At 38.9% G+C, this 23953-nt stretch overlaps 1 protein-coding gene across 2 annotated transcripts in view; it reads left to right on the forward strand.

Moving 5' to 3' along the window:
• The window catches only part of A1CF (APOBEC1 complementation factor), a 76345-nt gene that overhangs the window by 15729 nt on the left and 36663 nt on the right, over positions 1–23953 (forward strand). For both annotated transcript variants that reach the window (XM_079794125.1, XM_079794126.1), the window contains exon 2: positions 9660–9803. In XM_079794125.1, the coding sequence (XP_079650251.1) occupies positions 9705–9803 (99 nt within the window). In that variant the 5' untranslated portion in view covers positions 9660–9704. The remainder of the gene's footprint in view (positions 1–9659; positions 9804–23953) is intronic.

Genomic DNA, 23953 nt, shown 5'->3' on the forward strand with positions numbered 1-23953 from the left:
CCACTACTTATTCAAATATTTCTTCAGCATTGAATATTTATGTTGTGTCTATTTTACATTACAACAGTAAGAGGCTCCATGAGAGACAAACACACACACTCAGGATCTTAAGGATTTTTCTAATCAAAAAATGAAAACAGATATAACTAACTAGATTAAATATTAAAGCCATATGAAAGAGGTTAAGATAATGCATTCAAAACTATATCTCTCTTCATCTCAGACAATTGCTAGAAGTGAGAATAACCATTCATTCAGAGAACCACAGATGATGGCTGAGTCAACCACAGAAACAGATAAGGAACAAAAAAGGAATATTTATTGAGCACCTTTGGTATACCAAGCATTATGCTAGGTGCTCTTATATCCAATATCCATGATCTTATTTATTTAATCCTTTGTTTAAAACAAAACAAAACTTCAAGTTAGGTGTTAGTGTCCCTATTCTTTTCTTAAGATAGGAAACAGGATCTCACAAAAGTACAAATCCTGGTGGCAGAACTAAAATTTCAATGCAAGCCTGTCCTTCCCTAAAACTGTGGAACCTTCTAATGTAGGATAAATATATCTGCTGTGAATTTAATTTCTTTATTTTGGGCCTTAACTAGGCCCAAATTGACCAGAACCAAATTAATTCATGATTCATTACTAATGCTTTAATAACACAAAAGGATTCTGGTTACTTTTTTTGCTGATATATATTGCTTTGAAAAAATAAGATGGCACATATTGGGACTTTGTGTAATGTTTTTATGGCTACATTTTGGAATTTTATGTATGCATATATTTTGAATAAAGAACTATCACATTAATTTTACTATCAAATAAAGAACTATCACATTAATTTTACTATCAAATAAAGAACTGTCACATTAATTTACTTCCAAAATAAGATCAAGACCAATGGCAAACATTTTTCTAAAGAGAATAATAGAGCTAACTAATACTTCTTTATCAAGTAATGCGAAGTAATATTTTCTCAGCGCCATTTAGGCAAGTGTGTAACTTAGGTCATAAATCCTTCACAAACCATTTCAATACAATCTGGAACTCCTTCCATGTAAAATTCCCAGGAGATATTAGAAGGCTCAAATTCATGATAAAACCACTTGTTGGTTTTATGCATGTTGCATAAGAGTTATGTTCAGCCTACATCATGCAACGTCAGTGAAGAATAACACATTGGGAAAGACTGGGTTTGGTTTGGAGAGGTCCCAATGGCAAACGTCAATTTGCAGTGTGTATGGGGCACATCGCTAGTGCAAGCCCTAACTTCTCCCTGCTCAGTTACAAAAGAACACCTCTCCTCTGCTTACAGCGTCAGAAACGGTCTTTCTGCCCTAGCCAGTGTGGCTAAGTTGGTTGAGCATCATCCTGTGCACCGAAAAGTTGCTGGTTCGATTCCCATCAGCTCACATAATCAGGTTGTGATTTCAGTCCCTGGACTGATCAATGTTTCTCTCTCACATTAAAGTTTCTCTCTCTTTCTCTCTCCCTCTCCCTTCCTCTCTCTCTAAAATCAATAAAAACATATTTTAAAGAAGAAACAGTCTTTCTTCCCATTCAGTTTCCCTATTTATCCTCTGTAGAAAAAATAATCAAATGAAATAAATAAGATAGAAACTATAATATTAACAAAGTTACTTCACTTCCTAACTCTAAATTATCTTGTGCAGTGCCTGATATGTAGTGGATATTACATTAATGTGTGTTGACCTTTTGGTTAAAGTTAAGAATAATTACTTCATTTAATTTTTAACCACGAGATCTAACTCCAGCTCTCTGTCTTCATCCTTCAGCTTCTTTGTGTTCTTCTCTGTCATTCACAATTACCAATTCTGCTTGGCTTTTCCAAACAATTCTTTCTTCACTTATTTTTTAATATATTTTATTGATTTTTTACAGAGAGGAAGGGAGAGGTATAGAAACATCAATGAGAGAGAAACATCAATCAGCTGCCTCCTACACACTCCCTACTGGGGATGTGCCCGCAACCAAGGTACATGCTCTTGACCGGAATCAAACCTGGGACCCTTCAGTCCACAGGCCAACGCTCTATCCACTAGCCAAACCGGTTAGAGCTTCTTCACTCTTTAGGTGTGCTTTTCCATCATGGACTTCTCTTACCTTTGTCTCATGTTTTGCTCAATTTACTAAGTTGAGAGATTTTTTTAAAAAATACAAAAACTTGTTTTTCCACTTTTTCTATTTCCCTAGCTGCCAACTTGGGTTCCACTAAGGCACGAAAATCTGTCAGCATTGCCATAACTTCAGGCAAATCTACATAACAAATGTCACTCAAAATCCTCTCCCCTTTCCCTTCTACAACTTAGTTCTCTGTGTGGGACCAATATTTATGGACAAAAAAAGGTGCTTTTCCTCTTCAGAGATCAGGGTTACAATTACAGAGCAGCACATGGTATCCCCCAGATGGGTCTAGATTTGGAAATGTTGGATTTAAAAAGCCTCCCACCTGATTCTCTCTTCCAGCTTTCTTCTTATCTCTGTTTCCCTGACACCCTGAGCCAGGACCCACTGGTCCCTTAGGGCCTCAGGGTCAAATGTCAGCAACAGTAGCTCTGACCTTGCCCAACAGTGAACTCTGGAAATTTCTGAGCGTTCTCAATCAAGTGCCGAGGTGAGCTGTTCATTTCGCTCCACCTGTGATTTCAGGAAGGCAGAAATTATGAACCCCCCATAACTTCTAGCTCCTTCTTTTTCTTGACCACATAGCCACTAAAGTTGCAACTATAAAACCAAAAACATGTTAAGAAGGAAAAAAGGAAATGCAAATGTCAACTCTATTTTTCAATCTCTTTGCTTTCCTAAAATTTTACTCTTCTGTCTCTCACACACATATTCGTAAATGCAGAGAAACCTTTCAAATCACTTTCTCACATAAAGCAAGTTATTCCAGGATAGGATTTTGCGGAAGTGACTATAACAAGAATACTAAGTATTAGGAGATCAGATGCAGATTCATTTTACTGTAATTTCTAAAATGCTGATCCAGAGTCTCCTTTTTCTTCCACAAGTATTTATTGAGCACTTAACATATGTCAGACTAAGCCTTCTGGGCAAACAAAGATCAGTATAGTAAGTCCTCACTTAACATCATGGCTAGGTTCTTAGAAACTGTGACTTTACACAAAATGACTTACAATGGAACCAATTTTACCACAGGCTAATGGATATAAAGAAGAGCTGTAAATTCCCACAGCATATTTCTGGTCACAAAAGCAACCAAACTTCTAAATAAATTCCCAACCCTTCTAATAGTAAACATAGAAATAAATGTAAGTTACATTGCAATCAAGTCTAGAAGAATCAGTAGGGCTAATACAGTGGAGGGAGGAGATGTGAGGAAGGAAGGGAAGGTCATCCCAAGGAGAGAGCCCTAAATGATCAGAAAGGATGGTAATCCCCAGGGCATATGAATGACACTGGAAGGGATTCTCGGATCTAGCCCTGAAGAAACAGGGTATCATGCCAAGGACTTGGGACTTGATCCTCCCTTCCCTGCAAGTAATTCTACACCTTGGAATTAGAGATTAATTAGAATCATAATTAAAATAATAGCCAACACTTTTTGGGAAGTTATTAAATACCAGGAACCACTTTAAGTATTTTAAATGTATTCATATTTAATCCTCATACTAACCCTGTGAAGTAGACACTATTATCACCCTAATTTTATATGTAAGGAAACTGAGGCTCAGAGAGTTTCCCTTGGATAAAAGCAGAAGAAAAAAAAGATGGGAACATTTTTATATAGCACCCATGGTGGTGAGTATAGATTTGAACAAAATATTCCTTTGCTAAGAAAAAAAAGCACTGTCTTAGAGGATGGGGAGACACTGATCACTAATTAATGAAAATTAGCAGAGCTAGAGGAGACCCCCAGGTTTTTCATAGCATTAGCCCTGCCCTCAGGCCATTTTCAGAGTGAACTTAAGGAAGAAGGAGAAGAAAGAAAATTATACAAGGAAGTGCTGTCATCTCCTGCAGGCCCTTTCTGGGATCACCTTGATATTCCTCCACTGCTTTTCTCCTCCAACATCATTTTTGTAGTAACAATAGTAAGTCATGTCATGTCATGTCGACATGCTTGTGTAGGCTAGTCCTAAAGTAAACACTCCATGGGTGTTTTCTCATTTGATCTTCACAGCAGCATTGTTCACAGTCTGCTGGTTAGCCAAGTCACAACTGAGGAAACTGATGCTTGGGTAGGGGTGGGGTGGTGTCCTGATTATTTTCTGTAATATTGCCTGTGACCTTACTCCATCCAACTTTCATTCCTTTGCCCCTTTCTCCTCTCAGCCACTCTCACCCAGATAACAGTGTTGTTCCACCAATCAGTGGAATTTTTTACTGAAGAATCTCTGAATTGAGAAGCTGAGGTGCTTGGTGATCTCTATTTTTCCTTTTTATATTTTATATACCTATGGCTAGCACTTACTGTATACCAGGAAATCTTCCAAAGTCCATTCAATATATTTACTCATGCAATACAATGACCTTCCAAGAAATACCATTACCTCCTCAGCCGAGGACACTGAGACACCAAGAGGGGAAGGAACTGTCCCAGAATACACAGTAAGAGTCAGAATGAGGATTTGAACCCAGTATGTCCTGCTCTGGGATCTATGTTCCTATTCGGGCTTCATCTTACATGACTTAGCAGGATTAGCACACCTGATCACTCAATTGTTCCCCCAAATCCTTTCTTCACTTGGCTTCCAATGCACCTTACTCACCTGGTTCTTGTCCTACCTTTCTGGCTGTCCCATCCCATTCTCCTTTGCTAGTTCCTCCTTGTCTCCCTGACTTCCAAAAGCTGGAGTGCCCCCGAGATCAGTCCTTGGACCTGTTTTCTACACTCAGGCCTTAGATGACCTCATCCAATTTTACAGCCTAAATAGCTCTATGTAAATAGCTTACAAATCAATATGTCCTGTCTGGAACTCTCCCGTAAAATTCAGACTCATATATCTAACTGTCCACTCAACCTCTCTACTAATGGCTATCTAATGGCATCTCAAAATCAACGTGCCTACAGCTGATTCCTGCTCTTCTTCCATGAACTTGCTGCTCCCAAACTCAGTTAATGACAACTCTGTTCTTCCAGGTGTCTAGGCCAAAAATTGGGATGTCAACCATGACTCCTCATTTTTTCTCACAACGCATTCATCTGTAAACTATATCCAAGATTTGACCATTTTTCATCACCCCTCCCGCTTATCACCACTCTAGTCCAAGCCACTATTATCTCTTGCCTAGATGTTGCAATAATTTTTAACTGGTCTCCCTGCTTCTCCCCTTCACTCCCCTGCCAACTTGAGTGAGGGGAGTGAGGCAACACCTTGAATGTAAAATTTAAGAAATACCAAAATTCAGTAATCAAGACAAATGGCATTTTAATGTAGTAATATTTTAAAAATATGTTTGTATTGATTTCAGAGAGGAAGGCAGAGGGAAAGAGAGATAGAAACATCAATGATGAGAGAGAATCATTGATCAGCTGCCTCCTGGAAACCCCACACTGGGGATCGAGCCCACAACCTGGGCATGAGACCTGACCAGGAATCAAACCGTGACCTCCTAGTTCATAAATCGATGCTCAACCACTGAGCCATGCCGGCCAGGCTGTAATATTTTTTAAAAACTTATAATTTAAACTAGCAAATTTTTAAATAAAAACAGGACCAGACCCAGTGTTTGCATTACTCACCTCCTTTTCCTCACCTCAGTCCCAGTGCCACTTGACTCCCTTCAATGTTCTCTCAACAGTTACAGTGATTCTGTTAAAACTTAAGTAAAATCTTGTCGATTGTCTGGCTTCACTTCTCAGAGCAAAATCCAAAGCCCTTCTCATGATATCGAAGGTCCTACATGGCCTGGTCCACCATTATCTCCCAAACCCCAACTCCCACTTCTCTCCTCACTCACTCAGCTTCATCATCTCCACATGGGCCTCCTCGCTATTTCACCAGCAAGCCTCTGCCCTTGCCAGGCCCACTGCCTTGAATACTCTCTCCCAAATATCCCTCACGTCACCCAGTTCTCTTCCCAAATTCACTCTATCTAGACCACACTATCTAAAAATGTCATCCCCCCTCACTTCATATTTCACTTTATATTCCTCTTCCACTTTTTATTCTTTTGTCCACAGAAATTATCATAAGCACACTGTATATATCATTAATTTATTTATTGTCATAACCACTTTACAACTCCATCAACTACTATAAAGCTGAGGTTTTAGGGAGAGAGGGGTTTGTGTTGTTCTTTGTTATAGCCCTGTGTCTCAAAAAATGCTTGGATGATAGTAGGTACTCAGTAAATAATTTTTGAATGAATAGTGACCAGTAGTCATGAATGCTTTCCTTTAGCTCCAATGGTCTTAAAGCCTGCTATATATAGGTTTTGGATCTATTGCCTCAATAAATTACATCAGGAACTATCTGTAAAATGCAGTTTGCCTTAGATCTGAAGAATTCACAAGGTGCTAAATTAGATAACATATTGCAAAACCTTTGTTTCAAATTGACCAATTTTTGAAACAAAAGTGTGACTTGCCTAAAAAAATATTTACCTGGGATTCAGGTTCAATGTTGGGAGAGTGAGTTGTTTTTGAAGATCAAGTTTCTCTTACAGCAGATTCTGAATTTTATTTCAATGTTCCGATTTCCAATAACTTGATATTATATTAAGATGCCATACAGAGTCTCTTAATAGTTTCAGAGTGAATCTATTATGTAATCAAAAGGCCTTTCTGATGTAAAATATCTTTGATCCCCTTTGCTAATTATTAACCAAAACTAAAGATAGGTGTAAATAAAACTTGTTTCGCCATGAACTGTTATCTTTTGATGAAAAGATGAAGTTCAGCAAAGGAAAAATCTACAAGTTGGCCAAAAAACAACAGACTTTGCCTGCAAACATCTGTAAGACACTCATGACTAACCTCACCAGACCCCAAGTCCATTTATGGCCTCCTTGCTTTTGCAGGTTAAATTCAGCACTGTGGAAGAGTTTGAGAGTGTCCCGATGAAAAAAAAACAACAATTTTAGTAACATTTGGGAACAGGGCAAGCATTCGATTTTGTCTTAAAGGCTAATTTTCTTTATATGTCTTCAAAATCTTTTTTGTAGTTTTATGTTTTTAAGAGGATTTATATTTTTTGTAGAGGTTCTATGACTGTATTCACCAGCAGGTTGGGATTATAGAGTGAAAACAGGTCTTGTTTCCCCCTACCTTGTAGTGTCCAGAGAAAGAGCATTTATACTATAAATGTGGCTATAAAGCGACGTGTCCCTCCCTGGATTGCTACACATATACCAAATCACCACTGTCATTCATAAAGGTTCCCTTTAATTTGTTGTAGCCAAGGTATGAAGTTAGGATTTTTCTTTTTAAATCACTACATTTTGCAAAGTACAGATACAGAAACGGGTATGTTAGCCTACTGCCCATAAAACTCAATGCCCTAAAACTGGGCAGGGAATGGGGCTGACATACAGACAGCACTAATAAAATACGCCTAACGAGAGTGAATGAGTGAAGACTGAATTAATTGACCTGGGTCAGAAGCAAGCAAGAATTATTAGAAAGGGCAAAAGCGAGCATGGCCATGCTTCTGTGAAGAGCATAAAACTGTCTGTCCCTATAACAGCTAATGGGTATTATCTTTCTGGAATCTCGTTATTTCTTTCCTTTGGTTTTCTTAACTTTATTGAAAATGTTGCTTTCTAAATGATGCTCGTCTATTAGTTTGGGCATTTTTTAATTCTATTATTTTGATATTTTAATTCTACATTTTACTGAAATGATCACCTCAGGTTCTTCATCTTTTTTTGTCACCTAATTTTTGGCCCAGTTTTCTATATCATTAATGGTTCATTCATTCTGAATTTTTATTTTATTCTTTTTTCTTTCGGAATTTTTCATGACAACCAAAATCAGCACAGGTTATCTCAATACGCAGAACAGAAAAAAAAAAATGTTAAAGGGCCCAGAGTCAAATACATTAGATTTGCATTTGGTTCAACCCATCATAAAACATGTTTCCACTGTCTTGGTTGACAGAGCACATTAAGCAGAGTGGAAACCCAGCACAGAACCTTCACGGAGCCATTCACGCTCTAACCCAGCAGGTGCACTCCGATTATGCACGTGGGAGACTTCAGAACCTCACACCACTATAGCAGGGACCTTCAGCATGGCCATACCCTTGCCTTGGAAACCTGTGAATCGCAGCAACTATCACATTTGAAATGGGTTCAAATCTGTACCCAAACAGAAAGCATAGGCAATAAAACGCTCAAATTGCACCTTCATATCTACATAAACCCGGACATATATAAACTTTCATAGTTTCTTAGATTTTTACAAAGGGCTTTATATCCTCTACTGAGTGGTCTGTGTGGTACATGATCCAGATGTTAGCAAGCCCTTTCAACATCACTCAAAAGAATCTATTATTCTTGTTTTGTTAAAACCCAGGTGACATTTTTATTACATAAAGTAGTTTGCAAGAGGATTTCTGTATTTGCCCCCAGTGCATTCTGTTCTGCAATTTATCTTTGGAGAATCTATATATAATATACACTGAGTGGCCAGATTATTATGTTCTCTGAACGCATAATAATCTGGCCACTCAGTGTACTTCTCTTGAGTACCTCATTTATTTGATATCAAAGATACTATAAATCGTGCACCTGATCAGTTTTCCCCTTTGCACTGGCTGATAGAAAGCTCAGGGCAAATAGGTGGTTGATCTCCAGCAAAAGTCTAGAATACTTTTGGTACCCATTTGAGATACAAATACACTGAGTGGCCAGATTATTATGCGTTCAGAGATCATAATAATCTGGCCACTCAGTGTATAAAAGCCTAAGCGACCATTACGACCAGTCCACCAAACAACCGGTCGACTGGTTGACCAGTCGCTATGATGACACACTGACCACCAGGGGGCAGACTCTCAATGCAGGAGCTGCCCCCTGGTGGTCAGTGTACTCCCACAGCCAACCTCCCGTGGCTGACCAATCTCCCATGGTCCCTCCCCGCAGCTGGCCAACCTCCTGTGGTCCCTCCCCCTGGCCAGCTGGCCCTGATGGGCCCCGATTGGCCTGATCACCGGCCAGGCCGAGGGACCACACCCGTGCACAAATTTGTGCACCGGGCCTCTAGCAAGTAGATCAATGTCTTAGTTAAATACATAGAATAGATAAATGAAGCTAACACTCTCAGGATCCTGATACCTTATTCTAGTTGACTGATTTAGTAATAGTGTCCTCCTTCCCACATCTGTAAGGACCATTCTGCATATTATTTTAATTGACAAGAGCTAATTTGTATCTGAGCATTTGGTGACGTTCGCAGGTCACTGAATTGAGAATTACTGATCTGCATTCTAATTGGAGACGGGATACTACTCATTTTTTTACTTTTAAATTTCAGCTAAAATTGAACATTTTTTAAAATCTCTTCCTTAATGAGGATATGTAACTGGCCTTGTTTGTTTGTGGCTGTTAGTTGCTCTAACCTGATGTCTCATTTGCAGAGAATGTTTCCTAAATATGTCCTTCATGAGAAGGACAAGTTTGGACTTGGCAACAGCAATTTACTTAATTTATCTTAAATTTGGTTTCAGTGAGCAACCCTAATTAACCTGATTTTTTGCTGATAATCACTCTCAATGGAATCAAATCACAAATCCGGGGATGGATTGAGCGGCACCCAGAAGGAAGCAGCCCTTCGCGCACTGGTCCAGCGCACAGGATATAGCCTGGTCCAGGTAGGAACTTCTTATGACGTCTGCCGAGACCCACAGAATTCAGTGCTGAGACATTTACTCGCAATGGGAATATGAGTGGTCACGAGATGCAAAATGGGAACAGTCAGTCATATAACTCTTTAGGTGGGGGAGGAAGTTGCATCATTTCAGTTTTGTAGGTGACCCTGCAGGTGGTGTTCTCTCTACACTGGGTTATCAACTCAACCTTAACTTATCATTTGAAAGCAGAATCAGTGTCCACAGTCATAGAGACGATCACAGTTTTTAAAGGGAGTATTAGTATATGAAAAGGCAGCTGGAATTTGCCACCCAAAGCTGTCGGTGAAGTAGAACCAGACCAGTGTTTCAAGAATCATCAGAAAACAGACTACTTAGGCACTAACCTTAGTTTCCAGAGAGATCATTGCAAATGTAGAAGGACTTCTAGGTGTGGGATTGAAGAACTGACTGTCTGGTCAGCCTAACTATTCCAGTTATTTCTCTTAACATCTACTCAATAGTTTAGGACAATATAATAATTTTTCTCCATGTTCATCATTTTTTAAAAAATCCTAAATTGTCTATTCATAGATGTTAAGAATTACCTGTATATAATTAACTTTATGATAACCTCCTTTAGAGAGCTTTTGCTACCTTAAAAAGCAAGCTAGTATTAAACGTAAATGATCTTATTTGAAGAAATAATGTTCCTCTTTTTACAGTAAGGCAAAGTATTGTAATTCTCAGTGATTCAATTGTCGTTCACACCCACATAATTTCCCAACTTAATCCAATCCGTGTGTTATAAGTACCAATGTCTATGTGGATAACAATAAAATAGTCAACAGTGTCCCTTTATTACATGGTCCTTTGTCAGATTATCTCAAAATGTACTACATTTAGTTTTTAATTAATCTTATAAGTCCTGGCATGTTTTGTTCTAGATAACATAATGCTCAACGTTGTTTCTAATTCTTCATCCTAATGAGAAGTGTTTAGTTAGGCTTAAGATTTCAGAATATATTATTTCATGGTAGACTTTTCAAAGTTTCATTAAAGTCAAAGGCAAGGGAGATACTAATGTATTATTAGGGTTTTTTTTTCATTCATTCAAAAATATATATTATATACTTACTCTATATTCTAGACATCGTGGATACAGAATTAAATAAAACAAAAATCATTGTCCTTAAGTGCTTAAATAACTAGCTAGCACTTATTAAATGTGAGACATTGTGCTTACTGCTATATGTATATTAACTCAATATTCATAGTAATTCTATACCAGTATTATCCTCATTTCACAGAAAGCACAAAGAGGTTAAACATCCCACTTAAGGATCTGCAGTCACAACCTGGGTTCTTAGCCTCCAAACTGTCCTGCTAAATTGCATTTCCACTAGACCAGTAGAGAGGAGCTGACTGGGCAGGGCCTACCATGCCACCTAAGGGCATTCAGGATTTATCCTTTGTGCAAAGGAATATTATTAGAGGGTCCCAAGCAGGGAATAACTTATAAGGATTCCTCTGGCTGGTTGAGGAGAATGGGTCACTGGGCATCCAGAATTCAAACAGGAAACCAGTTAGGGATTCAGATGGTATTCCAGATCAGGCCTGGGCTAGGGGCATTCTTTCATTTAATCTTTTCAATTCTGTGAGGTGGAGATTGATGGCCACGTTTTATAGATGAGGGAAAGGTTGGATATCTGAAAGCTTTGAAGACCTCAAAGCCAGTACCATTTCTGTCCAACATCTGATTCAGCTGAACTTCTAAATCCAGGTCTTGTATTTGGTTATTTAATGGTACCTCAAATGCACATATTCTCTCACCATGAAGTAGAGAATATCCTATTTTACAAATTAAGTAACCAAGGCTTAGAGGTCATGACTTAGTCTGTTCAACCCCACTCTTCCCAGAGTTTCTGCAGGATCCCATGTGCCCCCTGCTCCCTACACATCTCTCTGACTGAGGCCTTTCTAAAACACATTTGACTGTGTGGCTCAGAGGCCGAAAACATATTTTATTTTATTATTTTTTCTTTTTAATCCTCACCATGGATATTTTTTTCCATTGATTTTTTAGATAGAGTGGAAGGAAGGAGGGGAGAGAGAAATATCTATGTAAGACAGACATCAATCGGTTGCCTCTCACCCGTGTCCCAGGGTGAGGGATCGAACCTGCAACCGAGGTACATGCCCTTGACTAGAGATCAAACCCATGACCCTTCGGTCCACAGGCCTACACTCTAACCACTGAGCAAAACCAGCCAGGGCTCAAAAACCTTTCAGTGGCACATTACCATTTAGATAAGTCACACTCCATGGCACTGAATCTAGAGTCCTCTGAACCCCAAACGGTCTCTACTCCATGCTTGATCCCTCAGTCTACCTGGGACACTTCTACTCATTTTTTCAAGACCAAACTGGAGTTGCCCATCAGATCCTTTCCTGTCTAGCAAGCCAAGTGCTGTCTTGTCAGTGTTCCCACAGGATCTTTCAACATGGCTTGAGCAGACTGTAACTGACAGAGCACCTATGGCCCTTCTCCCCGAGTGGGGAAGGCTCATTGTGGCAGAGGGTTCCCTTGGTCAGCATTCTGCCTGTATGCACTGGCCGCCGGTGGAGGGCTCCCTGGGGTTGGCCAGGCTCTGGGGAGAGGGAATGAGCCTCTAGTCCAGCTCTGTTGACTATGGTCTGCCATCCACACCCTTGGCCTGGGCACTAATATGTCTTGTACTTTAAAAAAAAAAAATCTGGAACTTCTTCCTTCCTTGCTGTTTTTTAAGGTCCAAGAGGATCCGTGCTGTTTTCTGTGTTGTGTTTACACATTGTGTCTAACAAAAAAGCAAGAGGGAAAATACCCTGTTGGGTGGCATGGGGGCAGGGCGTAGGGTGTGTCTGAGCCCCCTGGGACTGAGGACACCACTGCAGCTCTGGGTGGTGCTGATTCTGTCCTCTGCCTTGAGGCCCAATCAACACCTGCAGTTACGTGTGCAAGACTCCACCTCTGCCTGGTTCAGTGATGCTCACTAGGTCCCAGGCCCTCCCCAGGGCACAGGAGCTGTAAGCAGAAAGGAGACGGATGGTTAAAAGGTCCCTCCTCCCATCCTGGCTCCCTTCAGGACTACAGTTGAGGAAAAGGAAAGTAGTAGTGCCCCATGTCACCGATCCTCTCCCAGCTGCCCTGGCCCTGATGCAACAATACGTGGCATTTACCAAAGCATGTCTAAGTGACAATCAGCTGGTAAGGACAGCAAACCGCTCATCAGAAGGAGGAGTCATAAATTCTGGTAAATGTATGTAGTAAGTATAAAACCGTAGCCTGAGAATGAATAACCTAGGACCACTAGAATGAAAGTCAAAAACAAATGGTGGAATAAAATTAAGAAAACCATATAAGATATACACAGTGTTGACACCAATTGTATAAGGTTTAAAAAAATGCAAAATATGTTACAGTCCTTAGAGATGTGAGCAGTTGGGTATAAACTAATAAAGAGAAGCAAGAAACATATGAAAAAGGAAAAGGAAAATTGCCTGCCATCGGGAACCCGTGAGAGCCTGCTTCTCTCTCTTGTGTCTCCATTTGAGTTGACTGCTCCGCACGGGGCCCACGGTGGGGGCGCAGCTCCTTGACCTTGCCCCTTGCCTGCACATCTCCGTGTATTGAAAGTATATTCACAGGAGCTCATGCCTGGTGAGATCATGGCAACCCATGGCTTGGCGCCGGCTGGAAAGAGCTGTTCGTTTTTTAATACTTAAAACAAATTAGTCTAGATGTTTTTATCTCCAAATTTAATGTGCTTTAAAATTAATGACTGATTGAAACATTTTTGTGCAGACTTCTCCCACATAAAGTGGTATTTTATAATTCATAGAGAAAATTCCATAGAGTTTACAGTCTACAAAACAGATACCCTCAGAATAATTTTTTAACATCTGATTAGTACAGTTGAATAGTGGGGATTGTCTCCTTTTATAGTCAACCCTTCCATAGATGTTATAAAATCAAATACTGTTCTTTAGTACAGTTGAATAGTGGGGATTGTCTCCTTTTATAGTCAACCCTTCCATAGATGTTATAAAATCAAATACTGTTCTTAAGTCAGTATTTTTTTAAAACTTCTTTGTATCTGAAACATTCATGCAAAGACAGTAGTGGAGAGCATCTAAACCCTTTTGAAAAGCAACTTGCCAATATTGATATATGAGTATTCCCCTTCTGTAAGCAAATCTCTAATGATCCAAAACATAATGATAGAAATGTATATAAGGCTAGTCTGACATTATTTACAATGCCTCAGCAATCAAACCTAAATGTATAAAAGGAAGGAAATTAATAAGTAAGGTCTGAATATATAATCAGTACCTTCAACAAGCAGACTTTTATGAGAAATAATCCTAAAACAATATAAATTGTCCATTTAATTTTATTCTGGTCTCTGGTGCTTCCTTTTCCCCCAGATAAAACTCGAGGCACGTCTCATTCCTTGCCTGGCAACTTTCGGGTAATAAAAGAATCTCTGCTAAATAACTAGGTCTAGTCCAGTATAAAAAACAACAACTTTATTCAAAGTTACAGCCACTTCCCTTTCCCAAGGATGTTGAGGTGGGGTGCGATTTCTTTTCTGTTTTCCTCCTTTATGCTTTCAGAAGCCTAGTTTTCTACACCAGTTTGCTAACTATAATTCCTGACTCAGAGCCGAAGCAGAAGAGAGGGATGAAAGCAAAGGGGAAGGGACAGAAAAGTTCTGAACTTGACTGATACTGACATTGGGCTCTCTGGGCCTGGCAGGCATATAAAGCTCTTGGGATACTTTATAGGATCCCCAGAGACATTCTTAATTCCAAGGTTGGGGATCTCTCACCTGGCTACACTCCCCTCTGGCTAGCCACTGTCCTAAGCCTCAGCCACCTGCTGCAGAGCTTTAGAAACTCTAAGCAGCTCTCTTGGAGATGGAAAATAACCCCAGATTCCAACATATGGCCAAACTCCAGTCCCTGGAAACACACACACTCTCTGACCCAGCAAACTCTGGAAGTGTGAATGACACAAGGACCCAGCTCTCCTTCTTGCCAAAATCACAGCAGCAGGCCAGCCCTCCGCCCACCAGGAGTTAACTCAGCAGGCAGTTAGACCCTCCAGCGGTGTGTGCCCAGAAGCAGAGAATACCCACCAAGCTCTCAGACCCCTATCCCCTGCCTTAGGTAAGTTGAATATCACCTTGCAATTCCTTCCAGTTAGTGGTAACTAGGCTTCACAACATACCAGCAGTGGTCTCCAAATATCTTTGAACTAGAGGCCTGGTGCACGACATTCATGCACTGGGGGGTGAGGGGGCCTTCAGCCTGGCCTGAGCCCTCTTGCAGTCCAGGACCCCTTGGGGGATGCCCTACTGCCGGCTTAGGCCTGCTCCCCGGGGAAAGTGGGCCTAAGCCGGCAGTTGGACATCCCCCCAAGGGGTCCTTAGCGATGCCACAGAGGCAGGAGAGGCTCCCGCTGCCACCGCTGTGCTCGCCAGCCATCATCAGCCCGGCTTCTGGCTGAGCAGCGCTCCCCCTGTGGAAGCGCACTGACCACCAGGAGGACAGCTCCTGTGTTGAACATCTGCCCCCCTGGTGGTCAGTGCGTATCATAGCAACCGGTCATTCTGCCATTTGGTCAATTTACATATTACCTTTTTATTATCTTTGAATAAGCTCCAAAAATTCCTCTCAAACTCTTCAATTTCATTTATAAACCGCAGCATAGAAGGAGGCCATGGGGTGTTCAGTTAAGAATGAAAAACAGTTAAATAGTTTTCTCTACATCTTTGCCCTGTTCAGTGGTCCAGTGACCTGGCTTCCTATCCAAACCAGAGGCCAAAGGAGACCCCCTTTATCTGAATATTCTGTTACAAATGAACTTGTACTCAGTCATTATGTGATCATTTAAAACAGTCTGCAGGATAGAAAATTCTAACATTATTACAGCTATGTAAAAAGCTTACAAGTAACAGTATTTTTTTTTAAGAGACTCAAGCAGCCCTGGCAATCATTTTACAAACCTAATATTATTTAAGAACATCTGCATTACAGCCCTGGCTGGCAATGCTCAATGATTAGCACATCGGCCAGGTCAAGGGCAGGTACCTGGATTGCAGGTTCAATCCCCACTCCCCAGTCAGGGTGCGTGTGGGAGACAAACAATCCGTGTGTCTCTCTCACATCAATGTTTCTCTTTCTCTCCTTTCTCTCTCTCTCCCTCTCCCCCTCTCACTTCCACTCTCTCTAAAAATCAATGGGAAAAAATATCCTCGGGTGAGGTATAAAAAAACAAAAAAGAGCATCTGCATTATAAAGGAAAGGCTTTATCATTTTCAATGTTTTCAAATAAAATACCCCTAAAAATACAGGGTCAATCTGTATATTACTTTGATCTTATACATATATTCAATTACATTGAGAAAATGTTAATAAGGATTTAGATCACACATTAATAACAATAACAAAATAATAGTCGACATTTATTGGGCACATATTCTAACTGCTTCATGTATATTAATTCAGTTAATCCTTAACACCAATGGATCGTCTTCAATTTCCAGATAAGGAAAACAAGGCACAAGGAGGTTAAGCAACTTGTCCAAGGTTTAAAGGCTATAATTCCAGTGCTACTGGCCCACATTTCTGACCAGATTTACAAAACTAAGAGCTGCTATAATGTTTGCTTTAAAGTTGCAATTTTAGAGGTGAACCTGTTAGGACATTCTAAAAGTATTTTGTTGAGCCTAAACCCTTGTAACATGATTCACTTTAAATAATACTTATTTGTTGGCAGAATGACTATTAGATCAGAAATTCTCCAAGAATGTAGAAAGCTAACATTCTAAAACCTAGTTATCTAGATCTAAATCTTCTATTCAAGATGTAAGTATGCACATAACTTGGTTCAATCATTTTTTAAATAATTCTTTATTGTTGAAAGTATTACGTATGTCTTCTTTTTTCCCATTAACCCCTTCAAGCATCCCCTACTCCCCACCCCACCCCCTTTGCTTTAGGGTGCTGAAGGCCTAGTTCAATCATTTTTAACAAACTGAAAAGTCTCTGCTACTTTTTGGCTGCAAAGTATTGAAAACCACCCAAAACTTCAAATCAGAGACTGACAGAGACTGGTCTCTACCACACATCCAAATCATGTGGTCTTAAACATGTCCTTTAACCACTCCAGAGCTTAATTTCCCACCAGACTGGCTGGGCCACACCCCCACTCCATAAGCCATGATTTTGTGATTCTAGTATCTGCTCAGCCTAATCATTAGTCAGCAAACTGCACTAACTGATTGGAAGAGGAAACAAACAGGTATTGAAACGCAGACTCAACCTCTTTGTAATTTAGAAAATATCTTTTAGCCTTCTCTATATTTCATTCTTCCTACTTTGGATTGGAGTAAAGATTAAAATTATCAAAAAAGGGGGGCAACATCCGGTTTACTTTTTTTTTAAAAAAATCTCTGTACAAAAATGAAAATAAACATCTTAAACCAATTCAAGAAGCATACCCATAAAATGATCTTTTCAAATTTTATGGTATTCACTAAGCTAGGGTTTGAAAGATTTACATTACAGTCTGATATTGAATGTTGAATACTTGCAAAACAAGAATTTAAAAAAAAACAACAAGAGGGTGATTAATTTGTTCTCGCTTATCACTAGCAAGACAAATACAGCTGTCAAAAATAGAATTTTGCAGGTTACTTAATAACATGAACCAGTCTGATACAACAATACCTACTTGTTTAAAAGTATACTTTGTGATATCATCTTTAAATAATTGGATCATTGTGGACAATTACTTCAGAGAGTAAAATAACGCAATTCCCTAGTAGACATTTAATAAATATTATTGATACAAATTGTGTGACCCTGGCCAGCATGGCTCAGTTGGTTGGGAGTCTTCCCCTGCACCGGAAGGTTGCCTGCTGGATTCCTGGTCAGGGCACATGGCAAGGCTGCAGACTTGATCCCCAGTAGGGGGCATGCAGGAGGCAGCAATGGATGTTTCATCCTCACATTGGCATTTCTCTCACTCTCCCTCTCTAAAAAAAAAAAAAGTCAGTAAAGAAAAAAATCTTAAAAAAAAATGTGATGTTGACAAGTTAGCTTTCAACTTCATAGCTTGCCTTATGCCACATAGAAATATTTTGGAGGTAAGAGTGCAGCAGTGCTAACTTGTAAAAAGTCTTTGTCTCCAGGCCATGGGATTATGAGTAGTGCTCTCTTTCCCTACTTTTTAACTCTGAACTGTACTTCGCAGATTTTCTAAAACTAGTACATATTTCTTTGAGAGTCAAAGAAAAAAAAATCACATTGTGCTGATCCTTTCCTCACAAAGTCATCAATGGTGTGGGTCAAACACTCTGTGACAGGCGATGCTCCTTCCATCTGAAATCTTCTCATTAAAACTAGGCAAAGGGAAAGGGGAGTAAGGACTAGGTGGAGATGGGCAAAGGGGGGAAGTGGGGACGGAAAGGGACTTTGCTTGGGGTGATGGGTGCACAAATACACAGTGCAGATGATGTTTTATTGAGTTGTACAGTTGAAACTTGTATACTTTGGTGAACCAATCTCACCCCAATAAATTCAATTTAAAAAAAAACTAGGCAAATGTTATATGTTTTGTACCTTTTATTGATGTTAGAGAGAGAGGAAGGGGGAGAGAGAGAAATATTGATCAGTTGCCAACAAATGTAACCTGAGGGGACCAAACTAAATAATCTGGTCATAGGCCCGTACCAGGAATCAACCCAGTGACCTTTCAGTGCATGGGACAAAAGCTGAGCCACACCAGTCAGGGCACAAATAGATTTTTTATAGATGTATTTTCAGAAAACTTTCCACCCAGTGTGGGGTCAGTTTAAACTATAAATCTACTACTACGAAAGCTAAATATATGTTTAATAAACATCATCCTGAAATAATCTGAATATATTTTTAAAGTAGACTCAGAATACTTATAATTTTAAATTATTTAAAATATGGTGTGTATTAGCACTGTTTCTCCATTACTCTATTGACAATCTATTTTCTAAAAAATAATTCAACACAATAAATTTTTGTCAGTATGATAGTGCCATTGCTTTCTTTTTAAAAGAATTGTTAAACTTTAATTTTAGCTTTCAGATACATTAAATGTCATTAATTTATATCAGACTATGAATGTACTACATCAAATTTATCATAATTGGAGTTTTTAAAATACCAAATATGCATTACTTATTTTGCATTGCTTTTGCAATTTGTAGCTTTAAACTTTAATTTCTTTATTTATCTTTATAACTGAAAGTATTACAGATGTCCCCTTTTCTTTTCCCATTGGCCCCCTCCATCTCACCCCTAATCCCTCCTCTCCCCCACCTTCTCTCATCACACTATTGTATGTGTCCATGGGTTATGCATACATGCATATAAATTATTTGGTTAATCTCTTCCCACCCCACCCCTACCTTCTCACTGAGATTCAACAGTCTGTTCCATGCTTCTATGTTTCTGGACTTATTTTGTTCATCAGTTTATTTTGTTCATTAGATTCTACATATGAGTGAAATCATGTGATACTTGTCTTTCTCTGACTGGCTTTATTTTCTTAGCATAATACCCTCCAGGTCCCTCCATGCCGCTATTGTTTTCTTAATCCAATGGTTGTCCTTGGTAAACTTAATCATTTTTTGTTTTTCTGTTTTGTTTCCTTAGTCCCTACTATTGAACACAATGCATTGATGTTAGGCCTTGACATGATGCATTTAAAGTAGTTGCAATGAGGATTAATTTATCCAACATTTAAAATGGCAACATAGGCTGCTTTATCTGTGTAATACAGATGTGGGCGCTACCTTTGTACTTAGGGGCTTAAACCTGACCATACTCTGATCTACGGTATGAGGATATATATTTAGACATAAGGATGTTCATGATTAGTGAAATTTATGATGTTTAAAAATGAAACATTCTGAATGTCCAATAAAATGTTACTAGTTACATAAAATCCTTATATTTTCAAATTATACAGCCATGTAAAACTGATTTCAAACAAAGACATGGAGAAATATCTAAATTTTAATGTTTACTTCAAAATCAGAATGTAAAATTTATATAAACTTCCAAATAATATTTTAAGAAGTTATTCACACAGTAAATATATTGAAAAATAAAATGTAAATCTCTGATTTGGAGTAAGTTTTTCTTGTTTGATACTCTTTTTTCCAAATGTCTTTTCTTCTCTTTTAAGATAATTTTTTAATTAAAAGTGCTGAAAAAAATGACAACATTATATATAAGAATGTTATTTTCTAAACTTTCTATAATGATGTGGATTATTCTTTATAAGGAAAAATCTCATAAAGTAAAAAAAAAAAATTAAGGAGCATATATTTAAGAGAAGAAAAAATTGGAAATTTTAACAGATAACACTGTATTACTATAGTTGGATAATAGGTACCAGGTTCATTAGGCTATTCTTTCTCATTCTTTATATGTTTGAATATAGTTTATTTCGGAGTTAGAATAGCCCCATTGTTATACAATTCAAAAGAGACATAAGCCAGAGGTCTGCAAACAATGACCCAAGATTTAAATGTGGCTACAGTTTGTTTTTGTAGTGACTGCAGGCTCTGAATGTTTTTCACATTTTAAAAGGGCTATTTTTTTGAAAGCCTAAAATGTCAACTAGCTGGCCTTTTACAGAAAAAGTTAGCTGACCACAGCTCTAATCCTTAATCTATTACTCTATGTTAGAAGCTAATCCACAGTTTTTAAAGAAAATTTCTTATTACTGCTTAACCAACATGTTTGTAAAATGCACAACACCTTTGAGCAGTGAAGACAGTATGTCTTAAGTTCAAAGATTCATTAAGACTCACAGCAGACAAAGAAAATAAGTGGGCTTCATCCTTCTCTTCCTTTTTGAATTGGCCATCAGCCTCCATTCCCTCAAACTAGGAACAAAATTCCTAGTCTTTAATTCCTACCCCTCAAATTTTGCTTTCTATGCATGTTCTTTTAAATGGAGTTTCCATGCAACCACATTATTTTATTCTAATGTGTTCAATTCCTCAATGAATATGTGCAAGTCATAGGTACAAAAGGTGGTGCTAGATCGGCATAAATCTGATTAGGATACACTCCCCTCTTCTAAGGGTACCCCAAATTAAGTTAAATCCCCCATCTCTCTGGTTTGGTACTTTAGTAATTTTATGTAGGCATTTCTCAAATTGCAATTTTCCCCCCTACAAGTAAGGCAATAAAAACAAGTAACTTAGGACCTCCGTGTTTATAATCGGCTTTATCTAGATTAGCTCAGGATGAGGCAGATGGAAAAACACTGTGGCATCGACATTCTTTTCCAACCACTACCCAAAAATCCTGGGCACAGAAATAGGAATTTGACTTCATGGTAAAATATAGCTCCTGGGACCCACATTTTCTTCTATTGCCTGTTCTCACCACCTGCCCATGTCCCTGCTATCCAAGGACTTAGGTCATTCACCGAGTGCATGAATACGAATTCTTTAAATAGGTAGACTAAGCATGAGAACAGGATGGGATGAGCAAATCATCAAAGGCATGTGTTTCCCTAAACTTATCGCCCCAGCCACCCACAGGCCAACTTGGTTTTAAAGCTCTTAAGAAGCGTTGCTTCTACGAGCCGGAAATGCCACCGCCTGGTGTGGAAGACTCCACATGAAGGAACAGGCCTGTGCATGCTTTTGTGGAAACGTGTGTGCCTGACATGTGATGGGAACTGCAGCATCCCAAGAAACAGAAATACCTCCCAGGAGCTATTTTTCAACTGCAATGGACTTCTCCTCGAATAGCCTAAATAGACAGCTGGTTTTATACGAGGTCTTCAAAACAAAGTTCAAAATATTTGCCAACTATGAGGTTCCCCCAAAACTAGAAGCACATGAGGTTTTCTACTTGATCAGCCTAAAAATCAGTGTGGACTTCATGACTCAAAAACACAAAAGCATGGACAGCTCTTCTGCGCTTTAGACTTTGCTTAAAGCAACTTCAGGATTTTTTAGAGTGTTGCCTCTTTGTTTAATATAGAGCAGCAACCAAAAATAAGTGAGTCTTCATCTTCAGAACCTAAAAGCTTACCACTGTGAGATGCAAGACAGCTTTCTAACATAGACTAATAAGGGGGAAAGTGACATCACAGAGCCACACAATTAAGAATGTGCAAGGACGTCAACTCGGATCTTTTTTAACACTGTTTCAGAGGTGCCTGGAGAGAGCTGCAAGGAGGTTACACAGCATTAAATAACTTTGAATTTCATACTGAGAAAAGTATTCCACTTTTTAAAATATAGTTTATTGATTTTTTACAGAGAGGAAGGGAGAGGGACAGAGTTAGAAACATCGATGAGAGAGAAACATCGACCAGCTGCCTCCTGCACATCCCCTACCTGGGATGTGCCCGCAACCAAGGTACATGCCCTTGACCTGAATCGAACCTGGGACCCTTCAGTCCGCAGACCTACGCTCTATCCACTGAGCCAAACCAGTCAGGGCAGTATTCCACTTTTACTTGTTTCAAATACTCAGATGAGGAAAGTCTGTGGCTAGAGGTATGCCTTAAATACTTCTCTAGCCTCTGCTAAGCTTTTTCAACGTAGAGAGCAGGACTGGGGCTCAGCTTTTAGTAGACAACAATGTCTAGCTAAAATGTAATGATTTCCATGTTTTGTAATTGCTTTTATTATTACCTTCTATTTATGGGAAATTATACTGATACTCTACTTATAAGAATGATATATATTTTCTTTTCTGCGTACGTTTCTCTAAGTAGTTAATGAAATAGGTGCTATTTTGATATGCAATTAGAGATACACTGATTTTTTAAATCTCTATAATATTTAAGGATCCTATTGACTAACTCACAAAACATAGAATAAACATTTTCCCACATTTTAATATGGTATCAAAGTCTGTCTCCTAACACCCTCACAAAATCTTTGCAATCACTGGCACCCATAGTGCATATGCCTTGCAAATATTGTAGGGAAAAAAGACTAATAAGGTTGATGTCCACTTCCACAGTATATAAGTTAAATAAACTCTGCTTTCTAAAAATTCCCAGTCTAAAATAGATTTACTAACATTAAGTCAGTGATCTTAACAGAATATGAAAGTGAACAAACTAAATACACAAGATAGATAAGTATCTATTATAAATGTATATTCCCTATAGCCCTGTCCATTGTCCTCAGGCAACAAAAATGTCATAAGCAGAACCAAGGTAAAAATCACATCTAAGACTCCTTTTGGAACATCTTATTTAAGGTCTTTTAGACTTGCCTTGAACCCTATCACATAATGAATATATAGGTGGTATGCAGATGAAAAGTCATAAAAAATAATGTCTAATAGGGATTTGTATTTATTCTTACAATCCAATAACTAGGAAAGCACACTGCCAATTCATGAACTGCAATAGATTAGAGTCCAGAGAGACATTCTCAATGCATCAGCACCCACTGCGAGAACAGTCCCCATGAGTTTGCCTTAGAACCACTGTTCTGAGTATGGCCCTGGTGACCGGCATGCTTATGAAGGCTAGAAATGCCACCTGGTCTGGGTATATCACCCAGAACCTGAGAGAAGAGGAGCAGAAGTAAATTCATAGTCACTGGAAAATGGATAGAATACCTGAAAGCAGATTAGGAAGGGAAGATACACAGTTTCTTCCCTCTGGGCAAGGAAAAAAAAACAAAAATCAAAGAACCAAAGAGAACCATAAAGATGATTACAGATTTAGAATATAAAATTCCCAAAGAACCATTAAAGGAATTAAAATTACTACTCATGGGGAGAAAAAAGCAACCAGACTGAATGAGGGTTCATTCATTAATGTCCTTCCAGTTTATGAATGAACTCATTTATGGGGGACAACAAACCATCTGGTCTTCATGTTCAACCAAAAAGTAGGTGTAACACACAACATGCAGAACTATGAGGCTGGTAAGTGTGAAAGCCAGCATGACTTTTGAACAGTATATATGCCCCAAAGTTTACGAGATCAAAAATCTTAGGAGCTTTGTTCTAGTGTTGTCTGCAATAAATTAAACCAGTGTGACTTCAGGCAACTCACATAATTTCTCTGAACTCACTTTCCTCATCTGTACAAT

This window comes from Cnephaeus nilssonii (genome assembly GCF_951640355.1).
Source record: "Cnephaeus nilssonii genome assembly, chromosome: 16".
In the NCBI taxonomy this organism is placed as follows: domain Eukaryota; kingdom Metazoa; phylum Chordata; class Mammalia; order Chiroptera; family Vespertilionidae; genus Cnephaeus; species Cnephaeus nilssonii.